We start from the raw sequence: 22,554 nt of genomic DNA, 5'->3' as shown, positions 1-22,554 counted from the left end.
GCTTGTGCAGCTTTCATGTTTCATGTAGTAGTTGCCTTAAAGCGATTTTAAAACTGCGCAGACATAAGAAAAAAAAGGGGTAGGCTGTATAAATTTAAAATTTATGACAGAGCGCCACTTGAATGGCGAATTGTTAAACATAAAAATTAAGATTCATTAATGTGGCGCGGCGGGCATAAATCAAAATTCTACGAAATTGAGTTTGGCCTGGCCGCAGCTAAAGGATAAGGATATAAGGCTGGGCTGTTTATTTAAGGAAATTGGCAGTTGTTGCTGCTGTTTCTGCTGCTGCGCATTAAATGAGTTTTAATTTGAAACGTAGTAGCAACTCTTGTTCTTTTTATTATTGTGCTTGGCAAGTCAAGGATGAAAGCTGTTGTTGTTGTTGTTGTAATTGAGCAGCGCAATTTTCTAAGCAGCGCGCATAAAGAAGTTTCTTCCTTTTTTGAATAGATGCGTTGTCCTGTAAATGAACAGCCACCGCCCCTGTTCAAGGCAAAGGATGTGGATGCTGCTGCTGCGTGTTATTTTCAATTAAGGTTGACATGTGTCTGTTAAATGCCGCCTTTTATTTTTATATAGATTTTTTTTTTTGTTACCTCACTTCTGCTTTAATTTGCTTCACGCAACAAGTCAAGCTGAAAATTGCGCATTTTTTTGTAACCTAGGGATCGGCGAGGGGTAAGAACTTTCATCTAACAGGATTACACTTACAACTTGCTAGGGGGCGCGCCTTCGTTTTTGGCCACTTGCATTTGAATTTTTAGTCTGGACCGAGCAGCTGAAACAGCTTTGATTGAAACTGAATCAATTTGCTGCTCTGCTGACTGTTTTAATTGAGAAATTCCTGTTTGGCCAGACTGCTGTCTTCTTCTTGCTGCAAATCAATCATAGATTTTTCAACTAATCCTTGCCACATTTGCTGCGGGCGCTCACTAACAAATATTGTATATGACTTATTAGACTTTTGACAGCTGTCAAATGCAGGAGGACAACACACACTTGCAACTGTGGCAAAGGTTAGCAGCCATTAGCATGATAATAAGAGCCAGAGTCCTGTGTTATCCTTTTGCCACCACCACTACCACAGTAAGAAAAAAAGTAACAGCCACAGCTGTCTTAGAAATCCAACTGTGGATTTCTGCTGTGACACTTTTGTCAAATGTTTACACCTTTAACCCTTTAGGCGCCATTGTCTGCTGAGTAGAGCATCTGGGCATTTGCAATTGGGTTAAAGAGCCCTAAGTCCCGACCCGGACATTGCAATTGTCATCGAATTGTTGTGAATGTTTTGTTAATCTGTTGTTTAATTAGTATCATTTGTTTGGATCTTATGTACTTAACGTAATGGCAAATAAATCAAGAAAAATAGAATATATAGAAAAAAAAACTAAATATAAAATTAGTATTGTTATAAGTGTATATACGGTTCAATAACTATTACTTATTTTTTGCTAACTGTGCAATTTTACAAATCTTATACCCTGATTATTATTTGTGAGCAATAACAAATATAACTTTCCGTCCTTTTGCTTTAATTCTACGTTCATTTGACAACTACTCAACGAGTAATGTCGCAATGTTTCAATTCATATTTCTTATTAATATGAGTGACAGAGAATAAGATAAAGAAAATTACAATATGAAAATGTATAAAATTAATGAACTCTGCTCTAGTGCAATGATGACTATTCAGTTAGAAAACTTTGATTTATACATGGCGCGAACATATTCTTTTCTCTCTCAGTATTTTACAGCTTCTTTGTTAGCCTTTATACCAATATTATTAACAGTTCAGACATTGAAAAATATTATTCAATGAAGTACATATTTACTTATAGATATATTTATAAAAATTTCGATTATTCCTTAATTCCCTTAATCTTGAGGAAATACGCCTTTGTGGCAATGCGGTTCGTCTTGCCATTGGCGCTATGCTGCAGTTCATCCATTATCATGGCACCGCCATGCAAATGTTTGTATGTTGCGCTAATATGCTCCTTTACATACTTCTCAACATCCTCTGCTGTAATGTCAGCCCCGTGCTTCTTGACTACAGCAGCAGCAGCTTCATCGCCACACAATTGATTCCACACTCCGAAGACACAAACTTCAGACACGCCAGGCATTTGGTTAATAACCTCTTCGATCTCATGCGGATAGTACATGATATTCTGATACTTAAGCATATCCTTCTTTCGCTCCACAATGAAGAGAAAGCCATCGTCATCTATGTAGCCCAAGTCGCCGGTGTGAAACCACAGGTCCGCGTCGCGAATATTACGCGACTCCTCTGGATTGTTGTAGTAGCCAGCCCAGTACTGACCGTTATTAGCGCAAATTTCACCCATTTGGTTTGGTCCGATGAGTAAGACGACCACAGGAATTAGGCTTCTCATCAAAATTCCAATTGACTGCAACTGATCCTGCCTCTGTGCAACCATATCCAAGATGTAAGCAGTTCCGACCCAGCTGATTTCGCATGCAGTGCTGCACTTGTATTGAACAGCCACCTCCTCCATACAAATAACATTGGATGCTTTGCAAATTAGCAGCTGGAAACTCGGAGCAGTTTGTGATCATTGCCAAATGTGAAGGAGTCTGAACCACCCATGTAATTTTGTACTTCTCAACAATTCGCAAAAAGTATGCAGGATCAAAGGGAGTATCGACGATAATACGTGTCGTGCTGTACACTCCTGATAAAATCGTTGTTATCAGACCTGAAGCCCAATCCAGAGTACTTTGAGTAAACTGAACGTCATCAGTAGTAAGTTTCCTAAGAAAAAAAATATGCAAGTGATCATTTCTGATAAAACCATTGTAACTTACGTGTAGTAATTATAATATTGGCTACTGTTTGGAATGGTCACCGCCTTTGGAAGTCCTGTAGTGCCTGATGAGCAGAGAATAGCCAAAGTTTGATCGTTGCCCTGTTCAAGGCGCACAGGTTCAAAGTTCGGCTCGATTGGAGTTTTTAGAATCTCCTCAATGCTTATTGCGCCACTTTGATGATTGCGCATTGTTACAATGCGGACATTCCACGTCGCTGTCGCTGATTTCACCTTATCGTACTCATCACCATCGCAGAAAATCAGACGAGGTTTGGTGATATTGAAAAGCTTTTCGATGTTCTCCTGCTCATACGATATGTTGAGTGAGTGAAAAGCAATGCCATTGAAGAAACATCCGTAGACTACAGCGCACATATGCGTTGTGTTCCTTCCGATAATTCCAACAATGTCTGTTTGTACCAAGCCCAACTGCCTCATATAACTTGCCACGCGCACCGAATTCAAATGTAACTCCTCTCTGGTTAAGATAGTGTTTTCCGTTGGCGAGATCTATGTGGGTTACCAGAGATTCTCTTTATCTATAAATCAACTAAGCGAAAAGAAACTCACTTGAGCTATTAGCTTGGGGTGTCGTCGCATCTCATGATATATAATTTCACCAACGGATAAGTCCGCTGCAAAAAGATATTTTGGTTGAGGTCCGCTCCAAATTTTATTGTCCGCATCGTAGGTGTACTCAGGCTTGAACGTCATTGTGAATTCAAACAGAACTTCTTTACAAATGGTGCTAGAACACGATTATATTTGCCTTATATATAAGTCGAATCCAATAAAACAAACCTATCAAATAATAATGACAGTGCAACTTATGAAGTATTTAATATAATCTTATCGCATTTGTCTTAAAGACAAGACAAGTGACGGAAAAGCTTTCGGTTTATTGAGCGTTTAGATTTTAGTTTGGGTTCACAGCTTTGAGATTTCAGTTCATAGATTTAAGATAAGGATTCAGTAAAATGTAATTAGGTCTAGTTGCGTTTTAGTTCAGTTAACATTTTAGAAAATTATGTGATAATGATGAATCATTTGTCATCTATGCAAAATATTTTTCTTTATTTGCTCATTTAAAATCAAAAAGCTACCCTATAGTAACAATGTACATTAAAATTCATAGTTATGTATGATATTTATTTTTCTTTGCTCAAGTTAAAGATTAACATTAATATGTGTGTAATTTTTAAATTTTAACGCAAACTCACACTTAACAATAAACTCACACTTATTAAAATTTTCGGTTTTCGACTTATTTAGCCATTTTGTAACTTTCGTAATATTTATATCATGCAAGCATTATGGAAATAAAGTTATTACCGCCTGTCAGCGGTAACAACAACACAAACCCTCTACTAAAACCCCAGAGAAATCCCATGAACCAAACCCAACTCAACTCAATTCATCAAAATTATGTCAAATCATGCAAGCGGCTGTAAAAAATGCATATTTCCCTAGAAGCCAGCGCCAAAAAAACTATAATAAATGTAAAATATTTTTGAAAATCAATGCAAAAAGCGAGAAACCGCCAAGACAACAACACCAACACCAAGAGCAGCAGCTTAGATGTCCAAGGGCGCATGTGCAGCTGCTGCTGCTGCTTCTGCTGCATGAAGCTGTCATGTTTTTGGGCGAACTACACAGGCACAGACACACACACCATATAGACAGACAGGCAGACAGACTGGCAGGGAGGAGGAAAGACTGACAGACAACAATTACAATTTTCCTCAACTGCCATGTCATGGCAGCAGTGTCTTTGAAGATCATCATATTTTCCTTGCTATTGCGGCCTGCCTTTTAGCTGATTTGCATTTTTAATCTCATAAGGATGCTGCTGCTGGCATACAGCAGCATTGTCCTTGCACAATGTTTGCTTGTGGTTGCTCAAGCTGCAAACTCTACAAAAAAAAAATGAAAAAAAATGTAATGTGTAGTGAAGGAAAAAAATGAGAGTCCCCTGGCTTTGATCTACATATGTTTAATCCTGGATTTGTAACACGCCAGCAAGACAGACCCCCCTCGCTAGTGTTATCCTGTGACTGTCAGTCAGTCATATACGCTTGAATAATTACGCGTAATTAAAGTTGCTTTAGGCTTAGCTTTCATGTCTGCAGATTTACTCAAAGAGATTTTTCATGTTTGTTGTCACACACACGGCTGAGAAGTCGCTGTAGATTGTCATCTATAAGGCATATAATGAACTGAGCATGAGTTTGGCATATTTTGGGTACAGATTTATTGATTATTCCTGATTTAATTAGCTGAGAATAAAGAAATTATTGTGCTATAGAAGCGGATATAATTTTATAGTTGAATAAGTTTGATGTGAGTAAATCTATACTCCGACTTTATAGATCAAAAAATGAATCATTTAAATATTGCATAGGATTAAGTAAAGTAATGATACAAAAGAGACAAAAAATTGTATATAGAATATTAAAGTATGTACTAAATTTTTCATTAACCCAAGAGAATTTTTTTTTTTTATATATTTTAACTACTTTCTGATCCCATTACTGTCAACAATTTGTCTGTGGCTTTCAATCAACTGGAATATGCGTTGTGCTTGAATGAACTTTAAGCAGTTTCATATGATTGTTACAAACCATATCTGATCCGTTTAAGACTTTGTTTCTGAGGCCAGACAACAACAACAATAGAGACAAAAGACGCTGTAATCGATCTGCTTGTATCTCGAACACAATTGTCCACGCACTTACGATATAAATCATAAGAAAAGTGAATGAGATCAATGTGAAACTAATTTCCTAGATGAGAGCACATTGATAAAGAACCCCACATAAAAAATAAAAAGAAAAAAAAGATAGTAGAAAAGTAACTGTACATAAAAAAGTGCGCTATCTACTATAAGCATTGTCATTTGTGATGTCATCAAAATTCCATCAATTTGCGGTTGAACAAAAAATTCATATATTGTAATAGTTGCTCTGGCTCTGGGCTCTGATTTATTTGTAACGGTTCAGTGGCTCTTGCTGCTTGTTGCACTTGAGTGCAACACACATGCGCACACATGTCCTGTAGCTCTCGCCAGGTCATTAATCATGCCCTAGGGAGAGAGAGCGATCTCGAGCTGCCAGCATTCACTGCTAATGATCAATTTCCTTTCACTACTCTTTTCATTTTTGCAAGTAATCAATGAAGTGCCCCCAGCATCCTAAACCGCAACATGTCCAACATGTCCTGGGGGTAAATCATTAATGTGTATACCCTTACACTCAATCAATGGTTTGAACTTGCTGCCAATAGAGTTCACACTTTACGATTCATTAATCATGCATGCAATATCATTAGTTTGCAAATTTTTTGCCAATTTTATAATTGTGTATGCAGATTTGTTAACATATGTGGAAAATATAATGAAAACTTGAAGAATTACATGAAGAACAAAATATTTGAAGGCCTTTCCTACGTAAATTTCTGTTTTAGTATTAAAAATTTAAATGTTGCATTTTATAAATAAACAAAATAGAAAAAATATCATGTAGTAGTGCAAATTTATGTATCAGACAGAAATAGGCGTAGCAGATCGCAGTGTAAGCAAGACAAACTGAGTTGGATAAGCCATGTTTATTCGTCTATCTGTCTGTATGAGCTACAAGAACACAGTGGCTATAAGTGCTAGAGAAATCAAACTTTGTATATAGATACTCCTATTTCCGTAGCAAATCAAGTTTGTTTCGTTTGTTTCCTTCGTTAATCGAAAAAACAATTTAAGTGCTGTACGCGTAAGCAGTTAAATGTGTGTGTGAGTTTCAGGCTAAGTAATTACTTTTCTTAAACTGAGTAATAAAAATAAATAATTTTTAATATATACAGATTTTTTTTATTTACTTTATGAAATTTTCGTATTTAATTATCCCAAGCTTAATTGTCAGGTACGCTTACATTATTTACCTATTTCCGCATTGAACCACAAATTAGAAAGAAAAGGAGAAATGCGCTTGGTAAATTTGAAAAAAGCCTGTGGGGCATATCAGCACGGCTACGCCTTTAAATGCATTAAAATTGCCTGGGAGGAGTAGATATGTTTATTCCTCTAACCTGGAAGCCCGAAATGCAAAACGTTTTGCATATATCCCGCAGGCAGGTTCTCAGTTTAAAATATAAGGTAGCGTAGCTATGCTGCAGGCATTTCTCAAACTTGAACTTGAAGTTGTTGTTTTTGTTTTTGTGTTTTTGGTGCGACAGGAGGACGTCCAACTGTGCGAGGTAGCACAATTATTAGCACTTAAGCGGACACATTTGGTGCCTACAGGACACATTTTTTGGTTGCCGTGGGCAACCCTTAAGCAGCCGCCGCACAAGTGTTGATGACACTTTGAAGGGAATTTTCGACTGTGTGCAAAGGGTTAAGCGGCAGCGTCTTCGTCGTCCTGGCACGTCCTGGCAACAAACACTTAAGCCAAAGTTAAACGCTTCGAGTGTCGTAGTTTTTGTTTTTGTTTGTGTTGTGTGCACATATCGCGTTCTGCTCTGTTTTTCAGCTTCTTTTTTGTAGGTTCTTATTTTCGTTGCGGCACAGCAGGCGCTTCAACCTAAATCAATATATAAAATGCAGGAAACTTTGCTTTAATTCGCTTAAATTGCCGGCAGGACATTTCGTAGCGCAGGGTTAGAGCATTGTGCGCGCAAAAAACAGAAATCCTTAAAGGATTGCCTGCAATTGTTTTGCCTTCGCTGTTGTCACAGCTAAAGCGCTTTAATTTTGATTGCATTCGATTTGTTCTTGTGCTGCGTTCAGTTTGCAATTTGCTTGCTTCCTTTTTTTTCGCCTGCGTTGTTTGCACAACTCTTTGACAAATTCACAGGCTTGTTCCGTATCCTTTCGGCATCCTTTGTGCCGCACACTGTGTCTTCGGTCGGTTTTTTATTTTCGCAATTTTATGCAGCGAAAGGATTAACTATTTACGTATTTGTTATTTGAGTGACACGCATGTAGTTGTTGCGTTTTCTTGGGTCTAGTTTGCTGTCACTGTTGCCAAAGGCCAAACAGAATTTGCAGTTTGCCATGTTGTGTTTGCTTTTGTTGTTGTGGGTTGCAAAATTTTACTTCGTTTTGGATTAGCTTGCGTGCGTGTGTGTGAATAGTTTTTGAGCTAAGGTTATTATGAGATTTTGGGCATGAAATTGTTGTCGTAGGCTGGCAAAAGTTTGGCACAAGTAATTAATCTTGAGGCGTGCTCTTTGAACAAAAATTAACAGGATCACAGAGAATCGTATATCCTACATCTTATCTAATGCATGAATACATCCAATACAGTTTGCTTAAAATTAGCTTTAATTGGCAGTTATACATTGAGAAATCAGCATAGCTTATAAAATAAGATATCGATACTATGGAATATTCTTAGATTTGACTGGTCTATATGAATCGATTATTTAGTAAGTATATAAGTCTTCACAGTTACAAATTAAAAAGTTCATAATATGTTATCTATATAATCGATATATGTTAAGTATTATTGCAAGAGATTATAAGGCATGCATACCATAATCACAGACAAATGAGATAATATACAATAATAAAGCTTAGAAAATTATATAGGTGCCTTTAGTTAGAGCTCATCAAATATTATCGATATATTTACATTATTAAATAGCAATTATAATATTTTGTTATGCCTGCGATTTCTATGAACTCATTAGTTGACTATACTCTGAATTAGCTTCAATATTTATTTTAATGTTATCGATATAATCAATATCTTTTCAGTGTTGTATTACAATATTAATGACTTGATGTGCCTGGTTGCTCTTATAGCAACATAAGCAAAGCTCTTGCAATAGTTGATTATACTCTATAGTAACTTGAACTTTAATATAATCGATAGTTTTTACAACTTTTTTTTTTGCAACATATTGTTGTTTGCCCTTTTTATGTATTTCGTCTGGCTTTGCAGTGACATTGACTGAATGCCAGTTGTGGATTTATTATCTGTCGTGCCTTTTACCTGCCGGCTAGACATTCATTGGACTTGTTTGCCAATCTGTGGAAATTCCATTGGCCATTTTTGGTCTGTTTGGTCCGTTGATCCCTTTGGAGAAATCCTTTTAGCAGTTGCTTTCGCAAGCAATTAGTTGCCTGTCAACGTTTGGTTTGTGCCAGAGCTAAAAGGATTTCGCAGTGGCACACAATGAGGCCAACACCTGCGTATACATAGGCTTGTTTAATATTTTTCTTGTGTTGTTGTTGTTGCTGCTGCTCCTACGGCAATCTATCAGTGTGGCAACAATGCGCTTACAACGGTTTTTTCTTTGGAAGCCCATGTTCAACCTAGTTTGATGAAATGTTGTCTCAAAATGAGAAATTGCGGGCTGCGCTGCGCCGCTTGTTTGCGCATCATTTCACGAGTCCCGACAGGACACACACAGCAGTAGGCGCTGCTTTGCTCCCATTTACTGCATTAAAAGGATAGAGAAGCGCCTCAGACAGCAGCAGCAGCAGCAGCAGCATCAACAGCAGCTAAACTAAATGAGTTTTCTTGCTCTACATTGATGGGCCTGCAGTGTTGCAGTTGCAGTTTATCCCTATGCATGTCCTGCCGCCTGTCATTGTATAAGAAAGTGGGTCGGCGGTTTTGTTTTTCCAAAGCTGTCGCCCATTCAATGCAAGCAGCTAACAATAACCAACAGCTCCTAACTCTCAACTGCCTGTCATAGACTCTGACGTCCAGACAAATTAGCTTAAATGAGTGGGATCCTTTCACACACACAGCCAGACATAAAGTCGCAATTTGGAGCGGGCGTTTTATTTTGATTTACGAGAGGCTTGCCAGCAAATTCATAGAATATCACAGCTGTTGAAAATTGTTGCAGTTGATGTCGATTGATTGCCGTAACGTTTAAGAATTCAAGATCTTTACGAGAAAAGCGAATATGTTAGCTCTGATGGATTCCTGGCTTGCGAAATTCTGGAAGAGACTTTGAGCTCTAACATTAAATATATGAATTTATAATAAATAATACAAATATAAAACTTGTAAATTGTCAAATGAAACGTTTAGATATTAGAAATAAACGAAAATGTAAAATTGAGTTTGTGGCATTAAAGCTAGTCATTGATTTATAATTTAAATTCCATAAAAAGCTTCATACATGGACCTTTGACGATTAGGCAGACAGTGAACTGTGCAGTTAGCAAAATAACTAATTTGAATAAATATGCTTAAATGCTTACTTACGATCAAGACAATTTAAATATTATATAAGCTTAATCAATAAGCTAATAACTAAGAGATTTTCATAGTAAATGTGAATAAGTGTGAATGAATAAAATGAAAGTGAAACGATTTATTGTGGCTATGATATCACATATACTGCATTGCTAACTGAAATGGAGATTGCTCTGCCCTGTGGCACTCACACTACTTGGACTTGGAGTTTGGGCTCCCGCATCTAGGCGCGCATATGCTCCTCAGCTTTGGAACTTGGCTCCATTGCAAATACATTGTCAGTTGGCTTGATAGTTGCTTTAGGAGTTGAGCTGAGATTCCAGCACTTCAGCATCAGTTTGCTTTGTATTTTTGTTATACAACTCGAACATGCGCTGATTGAAATCATCCTGACTCATTTTTCTAGTGGGTCGCCTGGCGTTCCATCGTTCGCTTTCGAGCTCAGCACATTTATCCAACAGCTCGTCCAGCATTTCCTCCACTTTGTCATCAATCATTATCTCCGCAGTCGACTCCGGTTCGCAGTATTTGCGCTTGTAATCCTTCAGTTCATTCTCCAGCTGCTCGCACTTGCTCGCCAGCCTATCCAGTCGCACTTGGAATGGCTCCCAGCGCTTTTCTCTCAACGGTTCATACACATACTTCTCTAAATAGCTACACAGTTCGACATTCTTTCGCTGGCACGGACGACACATGCGAAACACTGCGAACTGTCCGCTAAAGTAACGCGGCGGATACAGACTGAAACATTCCGTACAGATCAGCAGATACGCATCCTATTATAACAAATCAAAAACTCAAGTTTTCATTCATTTATATTTAAATCTTACCTGAGTTTGTCTCTTACGCAGGTGCGTGTTCCTTTTTGCAAATTTTCTCACTGTTCTCGACATTGTTGTTCACTCTTTGAAAACGTTTTTTGAAAAGCCTACTAATTAGTTAAATAAACTGAATGATACTTGCTAAATGTCAAAATATTAGGCACCAAAGTTGGCGCTGGCAAAAAGAAAAAGATATCAAAGCTATTAGGTTTAAAAAAAATCGACATCGTCTTTATTGAATTTTTGTCAACAAATATTCCAATTACAATAGTTTAAATTATATAAAATGTTTTTATAGTTGAAATTTGAGCTAACTTAAACGGGCTTTACTTTTATTTGAATACCAAGTGCCTTGAAATTGAAAAATAGATACAGATTAAACTTTAAAGTTTAATTAATTTATTTACCAAATTTTGCAGTAGCTCTTTAATTACTTTACTAATTATGTGAGATTATGCGGGGATTATGTGAGATTATATGAGAGCTAATTTTCAATTATTTCTAATTAACAATTTAATAAAGTACTTTGTATGAAAAATAAAAAATTTTATGCGGGAAGAGAGACGGGAGAGACGGCATATTAGAAAAAGAATAAACATTTTCTGGTATTAAAATAATACATAATTTTTTGCAATTTTAAAATTTTTTTCGATCGCTAAAAATAACATATTTTAACCGGAATGCTAAACCCTTTTTTAGTTGAAATTTAACAAAATTTTTATTGAAAATCATGCATGGAGCAAGAGCTAATCTATGAATCAAAAAAAGTATCAATAAAAATGTTATATGCAACTTTATTAAACGCTTATTAAAACATACGACTCATTTTGTCTTTTCTTAAATTCTTAATAATTCTATTTTCTTAATTTGAAATTGCTTCACAGCAAATTTTCTTTTATTGCACGCAATGTCTATAAAGATGTAAAGCGATTTCCAAGAAGCAATTTAGCTGTAGCTTGAATATTTCGCATGTGATTTGAGTAAATTGTGCTGTTTAATTGGCGAATGCTTGGCAGGACAATGACCGGTACATAGATCCTTGCGTGGCAACACATGTGCGGCCAAGGCAAAGGAATTCAGCTGGCTATAAAGTGTGGCATGTTGCATGTTGCGTGTCAAATGGAGGCACAAACTATAACTGTACGCCTACCGAACGGGGCTGCTCCTGCTGCTGCTGCCCGCGGTGCAATTGTTTCTGTGCGGCTGCAGGACACAGGACGAGAGCTGGACACGCGTCATATTTTAATTATGACAGCCGGCTCGGGGCCAGAGGCTTTTGTATGGAAGCGGTCAGTAAGTCAGTTAGTCAGTCAGTCAGCTAGACATTCAGTCAGTCAGTTAGTTAGCAACCCCTTGGCGTTGTAATGACCAAATGCAGGAAACAGGATATGCCACAAAAGCGAGTACAGCAGCTTCACCTTTTGTTGACAGATTAGTGTGGCGTTCAGTGTGAACAAAAAAAAACATAAACTTGACATATTTATTTGACACTTTGATTGTGCCTAAGCTTGTCAAAATTCTCTATGCTCAAATGCAGGCACGTACGTGAAATATTTTGCATAGATCAAACAATGAATGCTGAACAAACTAGCGCTAATGACTGCACTTATGCTTAGCCAATTATGCGGGCAACAACAACGAAATGAGAAAATGGCAAAAAAATGTAGTGCAAAAAATAATAATAATAAAGTCAAGGTGCAGCCAAAATAGCGCGGCACTTGACAGGGTAAGTTACCCTCCCTCTCTGCCTCTCGCTCACTCGCTCGCTCTCTCTATCTCTCTATTCTCTCTCCCTCTAAGCAGCGGGCAGTCTTTATGTCCTGCATTTATTTAGTCGCGTGTGTGTTCACTTTAATTTCATTACACTGCATTTTGCTCATTACAACGCGAGCGAGCATTTTTAATGAACTCTAGTCCTTGTGCGCTCGCGTGTGTTGCATATCCTGTGCGCAGGATTTTTGTCAGCGACGCGCAAGCGCAGACAGTTTAAATGACCGTGCCACAAAGTGCATTTCAAGGGTTGCAAACTCCCCCCCTGTACACCCCCCAACGCACTGCCGGCGCCTGCATTTGACCCCTGGTCAATCATTCAGCTTGCCTTTAACTAAATTCGCTCCTGGCTGAGCGACTTTTTAAGCTTTCCGCGGGCCCAGCTAACTAGAGTTAGGGGCAGCGAGCCAGCTACCCTGCATTTGATTGATGTCTCAACTGACCGTTGAGTGCTATGACAGGCTTCAGCTCTTAATGGTTATCAAACTCTAATGTCATTAGTCAGCGCGTCATTTGTCAGCTTGGGTACATGTATTCAAATGATTTAAATCAATTGCATTGGACCTTTTCAAAATAGATCAGGCACATTGCATTGATCTTTGCATTAAGTACTTACTAATCGAAATAATAAATATTTGGTACAGTTGCGTAGCTTTTTCTATAGAGCATAATCTGGCATTCAATTAGATTTTACAACAGTCTGTATCCCTTATATAGCCCATGCACTTAGAGATGACAAATTTGTAGAAAAATTGAAAACTGTGAAGATTTTTTGCCACGGGTTATTGCAAGCAAAAATGTATTCAAATTTGAAACAGGCATTTTCTCTTTCAAGCAACAGGCTTACTTTAATAAATACATGTATATTTTCATACGACATTTAGAGTGAGCATAGAAATCGCAAGTGAAATAGAATTCCGATGAAATTTCCGCGATGCCACAAAGCTTTGAATAATTTAATGCGCGACACCATCAAACGCCAGCGGTTTGTGGCTCAGCGGAATAAAATTGAAGTGAAGTCGGAAAAGATTTCTATGGCACTTCTGATTAAATAAATATTTAATTTCGCAAACTCTTATGCGATTTAGTTGTTTGAATTTTTAATAAAAAAAGGAAAAGCATTTGCTTTTACAGCCATGCAAATATAAAAATATAAACTTAGATAATTGTAGTATTTGATATAAAGTATTTGATATAAAGAAACCAAATCAGATGTGCATTAATCTCGAGATATTTGAGATCTCTCAAGCCGAATTGTAGGAGGCACAAAATATACAGAGATTTCTTGTTCGCCCATTTAGTTACGTCTACCATTCACATAAAATGTCTGAAAATGTATTTCTTGCCTTTAAAAGTGTAATATGTTTTACCTTAAACCAGCTCGAAGGTGTTTTTGAGTTACTTTAAATTTTATTTGAAATTCTGGGACATCCTTGAATAATTGTGCCAAAAGTAAACTTGTATATCGAATAAAAATAAGTTACATACTAAAATTGACTTAAGCTTAATCGATTTAGCATTTTATAGAAAAGGGTATAAAATTTAGTTGAATTCAAAATCAAAAACATAAAATTTGGGATATTTTGCCAAACTAATTTGTATTATAAAAGTAACAATTATAAATTTATCTGTGTTATATAAACTTGATGACTATTTACTAATATATTATTTAACTTATGAGCTCTAATTAATATAAATATTATTTAAAACACGACAGCTTCAATAATTTGTAACGTGTTTTGTGCTCTTTATCGATTCTATTTATCTCCTTTGCATACAAAGCTATATAAATCTCTATATTGACTAGGCTTATAGTACAACAAGCGTATCTCAATAATCGCAAAGCGTATTAACTACAGCAGCCATTGCTTGTAACAACAACAACAACAATTGCTATTATACTGTGTAGAATTCAGTCTTATGACGAGAGCGTTATGAATTTCAATTATAATGCTGATGCCATTAAGCGAGAAGTCTCTCCCCCTCCCCTCTCTTTCGTTCGCTCCACCTTTTGCGTTGGTTCAATTGGTTTGCATAATTTCCATTTGGACTGCAGTTGGCTGACGCCAGAAGCGTGTGCCTGGTCCTTGGTCCTTTGCTCTGGTTTTCTGGTCAAGCGGCAGCTGTAATAACCGAAATAACATTTTCCATTCCATTTTTTCATCACTTTCACTGACACTAACCCATCACGCATCAAAGTGGACTTTAATCCAGCAGCAGCAGCAGCTGCTGCTGCTCTAGTCGAATATGATGTAAGCATAGCCAACCACCCAACAAATAAATATCGTTGAAGTAGGTGCCGTTTAATGTAAACATTGGCATGGAAATAGAAAAGTACAGGATGCTGCTTGGGCGACCGCTAAATGGCATTTCATAACTGTGTGGTAATGTTTACAACAATCTAGATATGAGCTTTGTATTTATCTGATGTTGTGCCCCGAAGGATGGGATAAGCTAAAACGTGACTGGCATAGCCAACTGGACAGACAACCCCTTCGGTCTAGTTTTTTTTTATTTGCCGGCGAGCTGTCTAACTCCCCTTAATGAGCACACTTGAGTAACTCGCAATGCAGTGGCAGCATTATTTTATTTGCTAATGAAGTGAATCGTGTCCTGCAATAGGACACAGCACAAATCTGTCGCGGGGGTTGCAGCTAACCCGTTTCACTTTTTTTTTTATACAAAAAATATATTCAATTCAATTTTTGAATGCCGTATAAACTTGATTGTTTAATTGTCCCAACAGTTGTCGCTCTCTTTTTTTGGAATTTTATTTTTGAGCTATTTCAATTATTTTAATTATGCCTTTTTTATGCGGCGAGGGCTACACTAATATAATTAGTTAATTTCCAGCGATTTGTCATTGAAAACCACAATTATATTAGAATGCAAACAGGACACAGCGAGCAGGACACGCGTCAGCTTGGTGTGCAACATAGCGCGTCCGCTTGCCACGCGGGGGTTGCATTCACTTTTTAATATCATTTTGTTGTACTTGGGTTCGGTTTTTTAATTGCTTAATGCCCATATCGCATATCCTTATCAGTGGTCCCAATGTTCAATGCGCGGCAATCTTATGCGTCGTCCTTGCGTAAAATCCTTAGTGCTAGCCGCAAGATTAATGCCAGCGTTATAGGCATATGTCTGTCCCACTGACTTGACATTGAAATATTCGTGCCAGCCAGCCACCCCTCTTTACCTACTTGATTGATTTAGGCAAACAAATTTCTTTAGTTGAGCTAATTTTGGCTGCAAAAATTTGCGCGAATTTTCACATGAATTCTTTTCAAATTTGTGCGCATATTTGTGCTGTTGATTTAGGTTGCATATATTTTCAATTGAAAAATCATTTTAAATTAATTATAGCGTAGCGTTATTTGTGGCCTCTCTAATAAAAATCTTTGTTTCTTCTATTTGCTTGCAGGTGAGTCTGATTACATCAACAATGAGTCAGCTGCAATGACTAAGACTAAGGCTAAGTATATTATTTATGCAATTAATTAATGCTGCTGCGTGTCTGATATCATTCAAAATTTGCTGACTCAAGAGTTTGTTTTAGCCATAACTTTTACTTCGACTGACATTAATTGATTTTTATGGCAATTGCTGCACTTACATCAGCAATTTGTAATTTGTAGTTTCTCTTGGGAAACAAGCATCGATGTCTGTTAATCTTTTGGTAATGCGATCGTAAAAACTTCACAGGACTGGCACAACACCACATAAAGTGTCTTAACATAAATTGGCAACAAAAATGTCAAAATTCGTTTGACAATCTGACATTTTGCACGCCATTTAAGATTAGAAAAGAACATAAAAAACTGAAAACCAACCCAAGAAATTGTAACAACGCATTTGCAGTTACACCCCTTGGAACAAAAAAATAATTGCGCAAAAAACGGCAACATTTTCATTTTTATGCCTCAACTTATTTCTTAGCTAACCTTTGACCTCAGAGATTACTCAAGCAAGCGCAACCCTAAAAAATAAAATATTTATTACAACTTGCCAACAAAAGGTAACAAAACTCATGAGATACAACAACTGTCTAAACGAGTTGACCCAAATAGAGTTTTAAAAGATTTTCCAAGCAGCTTTAATTGGCTAAAATTCAATTATCACTTGGTCGAGATCAATTGCCCAGCTGAACATTTGAGCATTTCTAATTTTAGCATGTGATATGTCATCGTTGCGAGCTTGCATAATTATAAAATTGCCCACAAATCCATCGACAACAATTGCCCATCGCTGCTTATTTTTACAAAATGTGTATAAACAATTTAAATAAGCACACTCAAGGGCTGCCCCCATGCCCCCCACACTGACCCTGTGTGTGGCACATAGAGAACTGAATTTGCGTCAGTTGTGCTCTTGGACTTACAGCCGTGTAATTGTGTTTGCATATAAATTTAAAATAAATACATATAATTTAATTGTTGCAACAAGCAGCAAGCAGCTAAAAAAAGCAAATTATACGCCTCGCTATAATTATATTTCAAGCTTTCAAGCAATTTATAGCGTCTACTAGCCGCGAGTCAAGAGCCATTTAAAAGTGGCAAAAGAAAATCTGTAACACAAGAGGATACTCTCCATCCAAGTTGAAGGATATGCTGCTAAATAGATGAAGCAAAATTTAAGTTTATAAAAATATATGGCATTGCCTCATAAAATGTTTTCGATATATATAATAATAATAGTAGTATATACAACTCCAATTCTAGACATCGGAAAATGTATTTATAATTATTTTTAGCACTCACTGTACATATCAATTGCCGCCGATCTCTATATATATAAATATATATATTAGATAGAATTATATATTTTGTTCAAATTTCACAACAAATGAATCTTAACAAATCATTTAGTTAACCAATTTTTGTATATTATATATATTATTCTATATAGCATATATATGTTTTATTTACAATATTAATAAGTAAATAATTTGTGGCAATTTATAAAAATAAGTCTAGGGTATAATTACGCTATAAGAGATTTCTAATGAGCCGTTTTCAATAGTTTTCGAATCTTTTTATACATCCATAGTTTGAATTCATAGGTCATTACCACTAAGTAGCGTTTGATTTCTTTGAAGAAACTTTGCAGTGTTTTTATTTTAGATAAATAAAAACTCTTTTATTTTGCAATACAAAGAATTTTTTTTTAGCTTTGAATATTATATATGCTTATTTAATGTAAGAGCATTTGCCGCTTCATAACTCTCCAGAGACAATTTTATTTCCACTTTCATATTTTTTTTGTATATTTTAAAAAATTAAATTGAATTTAACTGCTGAGCCAAGCAGCCTCAAGGCAGCCTGCGCCCTAACAAAAAGTTGGAGTTTTTTGGGCTCCCAAGTTGGAGCTGCTGTCACCCACACACACACACACACACACACACAGACAGTTACACACCACCTTTTGGAGTAAAGTTGGTCGCCCCGTTTGGTACTTAACATATTTGCATTGACATGCAGACTCAGACATATATAAATTTATACGCTATATGCATGTGTTTGGAGGCTGTATGAGAGAGAGAGAGAGAGAGAGAGAATGAGGGAGGGGCATGCCCATTAAAATTATTGATTTTCTGCCGTCTGCAATTTTGCCCTTTGGCCACACAATTGCTTCAGCTCCTGCACCTGCCGCTCTCTGCACATTTCAATTAATCAACTCAATTTGTATTTAAACTGCAGCCAGAGAGCGACAACGACGGCGACGGCGACGAAGAAGCGTTGATTAAGTAAGTGGACATTCCAGCACAAAGTGGAGTTTAACTAGGCATGGGTCGGGTTGGGTTGGGGTGGGGGCAGCACTTTCTTGCGCCCTAATAATTATGTCAACTCTCATTGTGAAAAATCTTACCCATTCGCAATTTCATGCATTTTATGTTACTTGATGTGTCTGGCAACATTTTACGCTTCATTACGACAAATTTGCGACATCTATTGCTGGCAATATTTTATGAATTTCTTAGGCCCATCCAAGTAACGTAAATTGTAAATTGCAATTTTGTGCAAAATTATGAATTATTAATTATGCGAAAAAGGGTTGCCCTTGCCCCCTATACACTTCACCTAGAGACGAGACGTGTAAGCGCATTTGGGCGTGAGAACTAATGCGCTTGTAATTGTTACCTGGGGTGAAAGTAGAACTCTTTCTCTTTCTTCTGGCGTAGAGCCATGCAAATTATGAAAATTATGAATATGAAATTAGCCATAGGAACCGATGAAGCATAACGAATGAGGTTTGGTAATTAGTTTCTAGTGAGAGGAGCCTATGAAGAAATTAGCGCATCTTGAACCAGATAAAATTTTATTAATGGCAACATTTTTGGTGGAAGAAGAAGAGTGAAAGAATGGGATTTTTGCGAGTTGAGAAATGTTTAAGTTAACATAAATTGAAAGTTTAATTTTGTGTTATACAATTTAATTATTTGACTTTGCTATTGAGTTGAGAATAGTTTAAGGTAACATAAATTGAAAGCTGAATGTCTGTTCCAAAAAGAATACGAATGACTTTAATTTATTAATTTTGAATACCTGGAATTTATTTCATAATAGTTCTAGATTGTTTTCAAGAATAAAGCGCGCCAACCGAGTTTGTATTTTTTATAAATAAAATGTCTGCTTAACATTTACGCATAGCCTATAAATATCAGAGACACCATCATATGCGATTTTGGCATATCTTATGATTCATCTCTTCCGCCCCAGAAGTAAAGACAACAAAGACATGTGTGCTACTATAATATTCTATGCAGTCATGTGCTGGATTGGATGCTGACCCATAAAGTTTCTCTTTGTTGTTAATACAAGCTCTCCCCTCAAGTATTTGCTATTCTTTTTTTTTTTTCAATTTCCGTTAACATGAAATTGCGCGCACAACAACGAAATAATCAAATAAACAGTAAATGTGCCTCAACTAAATCAAACGAATGAGTTGTCAAAAGTAACACATAGGACAAATTGAGGGAGGGAGGTCATCAAAGTCAGCTTGATGAACTATTAAAGCTTTGCAAATATTTGCGCAACAGGAGTCGGTAAATCAGTAAAAACATTGAGAGGGAGAGGACTTTAAAAAGTATCAAATAACGGGCGTGTAGGGTGGTGCGTTGGGTGGCAGGCTTGGTGGTTAGCCAACGCCTTTCGGTATTAAGTGACCAACGGGGAAACCTAATTTGTTTAACTTGTATGGGTGTGCAATTAAAATTGCTAACGAATTGCCCAGCTTAGGGGGAGTTCCACATACTTATTAGTAGTCGTTAGTAGTAGGGGTCGTGGTTGATTTTGAGAGTCGACTGCAGCGCACCCTCAAGTCAAGTTGCGCACATAATTAGCCGCGATGAGAGGGTGGTAAGAGTACTTGGGTCGTTTTAACCCTTAAAAGCGCAGCTACTACTTTTGATACAAAAGTCATTTAAGTTTGCTTATCACAATCATTTGCTAAGAAAAAGTAGCTCAATTGAAAACGAAAGTGTCGCACATGTCTGAGCAAATATGCAACCGACTGAGCAACCACCCACCCAGACACCCAGACACGTCTTGCAACCAACCCCAAGCGTGTGTAACACGCAATATTTCGTCAACGCAAATCTGGGCAAGGCCATGTGGAGGGTTGACGCGCCCTTTGGTTGTCTGGCTGGCAGGTTGATTAGAAATTCCATTAAAATTCCATAAAGGCAAAAGAAATAGCCGCACCCGGTTTTGTTTTTTGACTTACCAACTACTTTTAATGCACTTTGATATTTCTATAAGAAATTGGAAGAGGTTAGCATGAAGTTGTGTAAATGCTTGTAACAGGGTGCAACCCTGAGCAGCAAGACAAACGGGGTCGATTGGGCTCTGTGCGTCTGTATGAGCAACAAGAACTCAGAGACTATAAGAGGTAGACATGAAAACTTGATAAGAAGCAGCTCCAACTTCCGAGGCAGTACGCTATTATTTATTTTTCTTCAATTTATACAGCTTCTTCCCTTCTCCCACTAAAATTAAATAAAACTGGTTTGAAAATCGAAAAAAAAATTGATTTACTCCCACATTATTTTATTCTAAGTGGCTTTGTCAAAGTGTATGAATTAGTTGACTGCGTCCAACTTTATTGCTTTCTAGTTTTTCTTGGTAACAGTCTGGGGATGGCCTAACCACCCACCCAAGAACAACAAGCTGACGACGCGCGACAATTTCCAACTTAAGGTTGCAATCGCATGCTGCAATGTATTGCTATCTCGCTCTAGCATAGAAATGTCTGCAGACGCTTGCGTCTAATTAAGTCGCAGAGTGTGTCCCTGCTTCAGTTACATTTGGATGGTGTGGAGTGTGGCTCTGATAAGTGTGGCGAGCGTGTCAAATTATCGAGCATATAATGCAGTTCACGTGTCGCTAAAATGCCGCAATCGGATTGCCCTGCAGCCATAACTCGGTAACTGTGTTGAATTTAAGGCCAAACTGTTGATTTGCATTTGGCAAACCCCATTAGAGTTTATAGCATTAGACGTAACTGAGATAAGCTCATATAAATTTAAACTGAAAATAAAGTAGTAGCTCAAGAATTTATTTGCATTTGCACATGTTTGGAATATTTCTAGCAATAGTACGAATTTCGAATTCTAGACCTGTGCGAAAACACATGTTTAAGGCTTTAAGTACAGTTATAAATACCCATAGTACAGCTTTACAGCTTTATTAGTGCCAGCTGCTAATCTGTGCAAAAAGCTTTCTCATTTGAGCAGTTCAATTTATTATTTACAGCTGAATAGCCCTAAAATTGGCGTCCCCAATTGGTTTTTTAATCAGATTACAATTTCACGCAAAACATTTTCCGTGTTATGCTTATTCAAATTATGAGCATTGCATAAACACAGATTTATATAGCTGCGCATAATAACACTACAAATAATATATAGTGGCACATGTACAACTTGCGGCTACGTCCGTTCAATTTGTATCTCTCTCTCTATAGGAAGTAAATTTTGCATTTCACAAACAGCAGCAGGCCCCAAGCGGCCCACTAACCGAAACCCCAACTAAAAACAATAACCACAACCGCTGCCTGCAGTCGACAGCGCTTGCTGCTGCTGTTGCGGGCGTAGCGCAGAGATAGAGACAGAGGCAGAGAGAGGAGGGCATCAAGCTTATTATCATTATTATCATCATCAGCAGTCAGCAGCCAGCAGCAGCAGTAGCATAACAACAACAACAACCGAGTTATTACCTCTCTGCAGAAGAAAGAAAAAAAAGCTACAATAACAATTGCGTTGGCAATGTTTATTATTGCATTTTGATTTCCGTATGCTTTTATTTTGCTCTGTCAATCGCACTCACTCACGTGCGCTCTCTGCTGCTTCTGCTCGCTCTCAGCTACAAGTGAGTTTGGGAAATTTTAACAGCGCGCTGTTAAAGCGCCTGTTGACTGCGCTTATCAGAAACGTAAATAGAGTTGATAAAATGTATAAACAGCAATATTACGCTAAAACATTAATAATGCAATGAATCAGTCGAAAGTATAATAAAGCTGCATATATACAATGTCGAAATTTTGTTTAACTTTGTTATATGCTTGCAATTGTTGCTGCTTCCGTTAGCTGTTTTTGCAGCGGATGTGCAAATATTAAATTACCTGCCAAAAGCTGCGGCTGCACATCCCTTAAGCTTTACACCTTAAATGCTTAAAGTTTGCAAAACTTGCAGCTGTAGGCAGCACGTGCTAAGACACAACAGCGGCTTAACATGAGCGCCAGTTGCTTGTTTACTTCAGTTACAGTCACATTACATACACTAGACGGCATAAGTATTTTGAGATCACATTCCACTTTGTAGAAATTATTATGTACTTAAAGCAATTAAAGCTGCTGTCTGTCTGCCTGTAGCAATTTCAATCAGCTTTTTAATGGAGCTAGCGCAAAAACTTGCAACTAAG

The 22,554-nt window shown here is 37.2% G+C and overlaps 3 protein-coding genes across 3 annotated transcripts in view; 1 reads left to right on the top strand and 2 right to left on the bottom strand.

Annotated features, from left to right (window-relative positions):
- LOC108608501 (centaurin-gamma-1A) overlaps window positions 1-22,554 on the top strand; it is a 60,463-nt gene that overhangs the window by 14,516 nt on the left and 23,393 nt on the right. The window lies entirely within an intron of this gene.
- LOC108601840 (luciferin 4-monooxygenase) lies at window positions 1,863-3,548 on the bottom strand. Its single transcript, XM_017989788.2, is given in 4 exon segments — window positions 1,863-2,367; window positions 2,369-2,779; window positions 2,833-3,344; window positions 3,405-3,548. Coding segments are annotated over 4 exon segments (1,572 nt in total).
- Window positions 10,176-10,964, bottom strand: LOC108605286 (maker503). The gene is made up of 2 exons (XM_017994938.2): window positions 10,873-10,964; window positions 10,176-10,818 (listed from the first exon to the last, which is right to left on the bottom strand). Exons 1-2 carry the CDS (start codon window positions 10,933-10,935, stop codon window positions 10,342-10,344), a joined length of 540 nt encoding a protein of 179 aa, XP_017850427.2. The 5' UTR covers window positions 10,936-10,964; the 3' UTR covers window positions 10,176-10,341.

The sequence above is a fragment of the Drosophila busckii genome, chromosome 2L, assembly GCF_011750605.1.
Source record: "Drosophila busckii strain San Diego stock center, stock number 13000-0081.31 chromosome 2L, ASM1175060v1, whole genome shotgun sequence".
Classification (NCBI taxonomy): domain Eukaryota; kingdom Metazoa; phylum Arthropoda; class Insecta; order Diptera; family Drosophilidae; genus Drosophila; species Drosophila busckii.
Note: the sequence above shows the minus strand (reverse complement) of the source record. Positions and strands in the feature narration are given on the sequence as shown.

Excerpts from the sequence above, each read along its gene's own strand:
- LOC108605286 (XM_017994938.2), bottom strand. The coding sequence starts at position 10,935 with ATGTCGAGAACAGTGAGAAAATTTGCAAAAAGGAACACGCACCTGCGT. Across the intron at positions 10,819-10,872 it reads TGCGTAAGAGACAAACTCAG|GATGCGTATCTGCTGATCTG; the intron begins GTAAGATTTAAA and ends TTGTTATAATAG.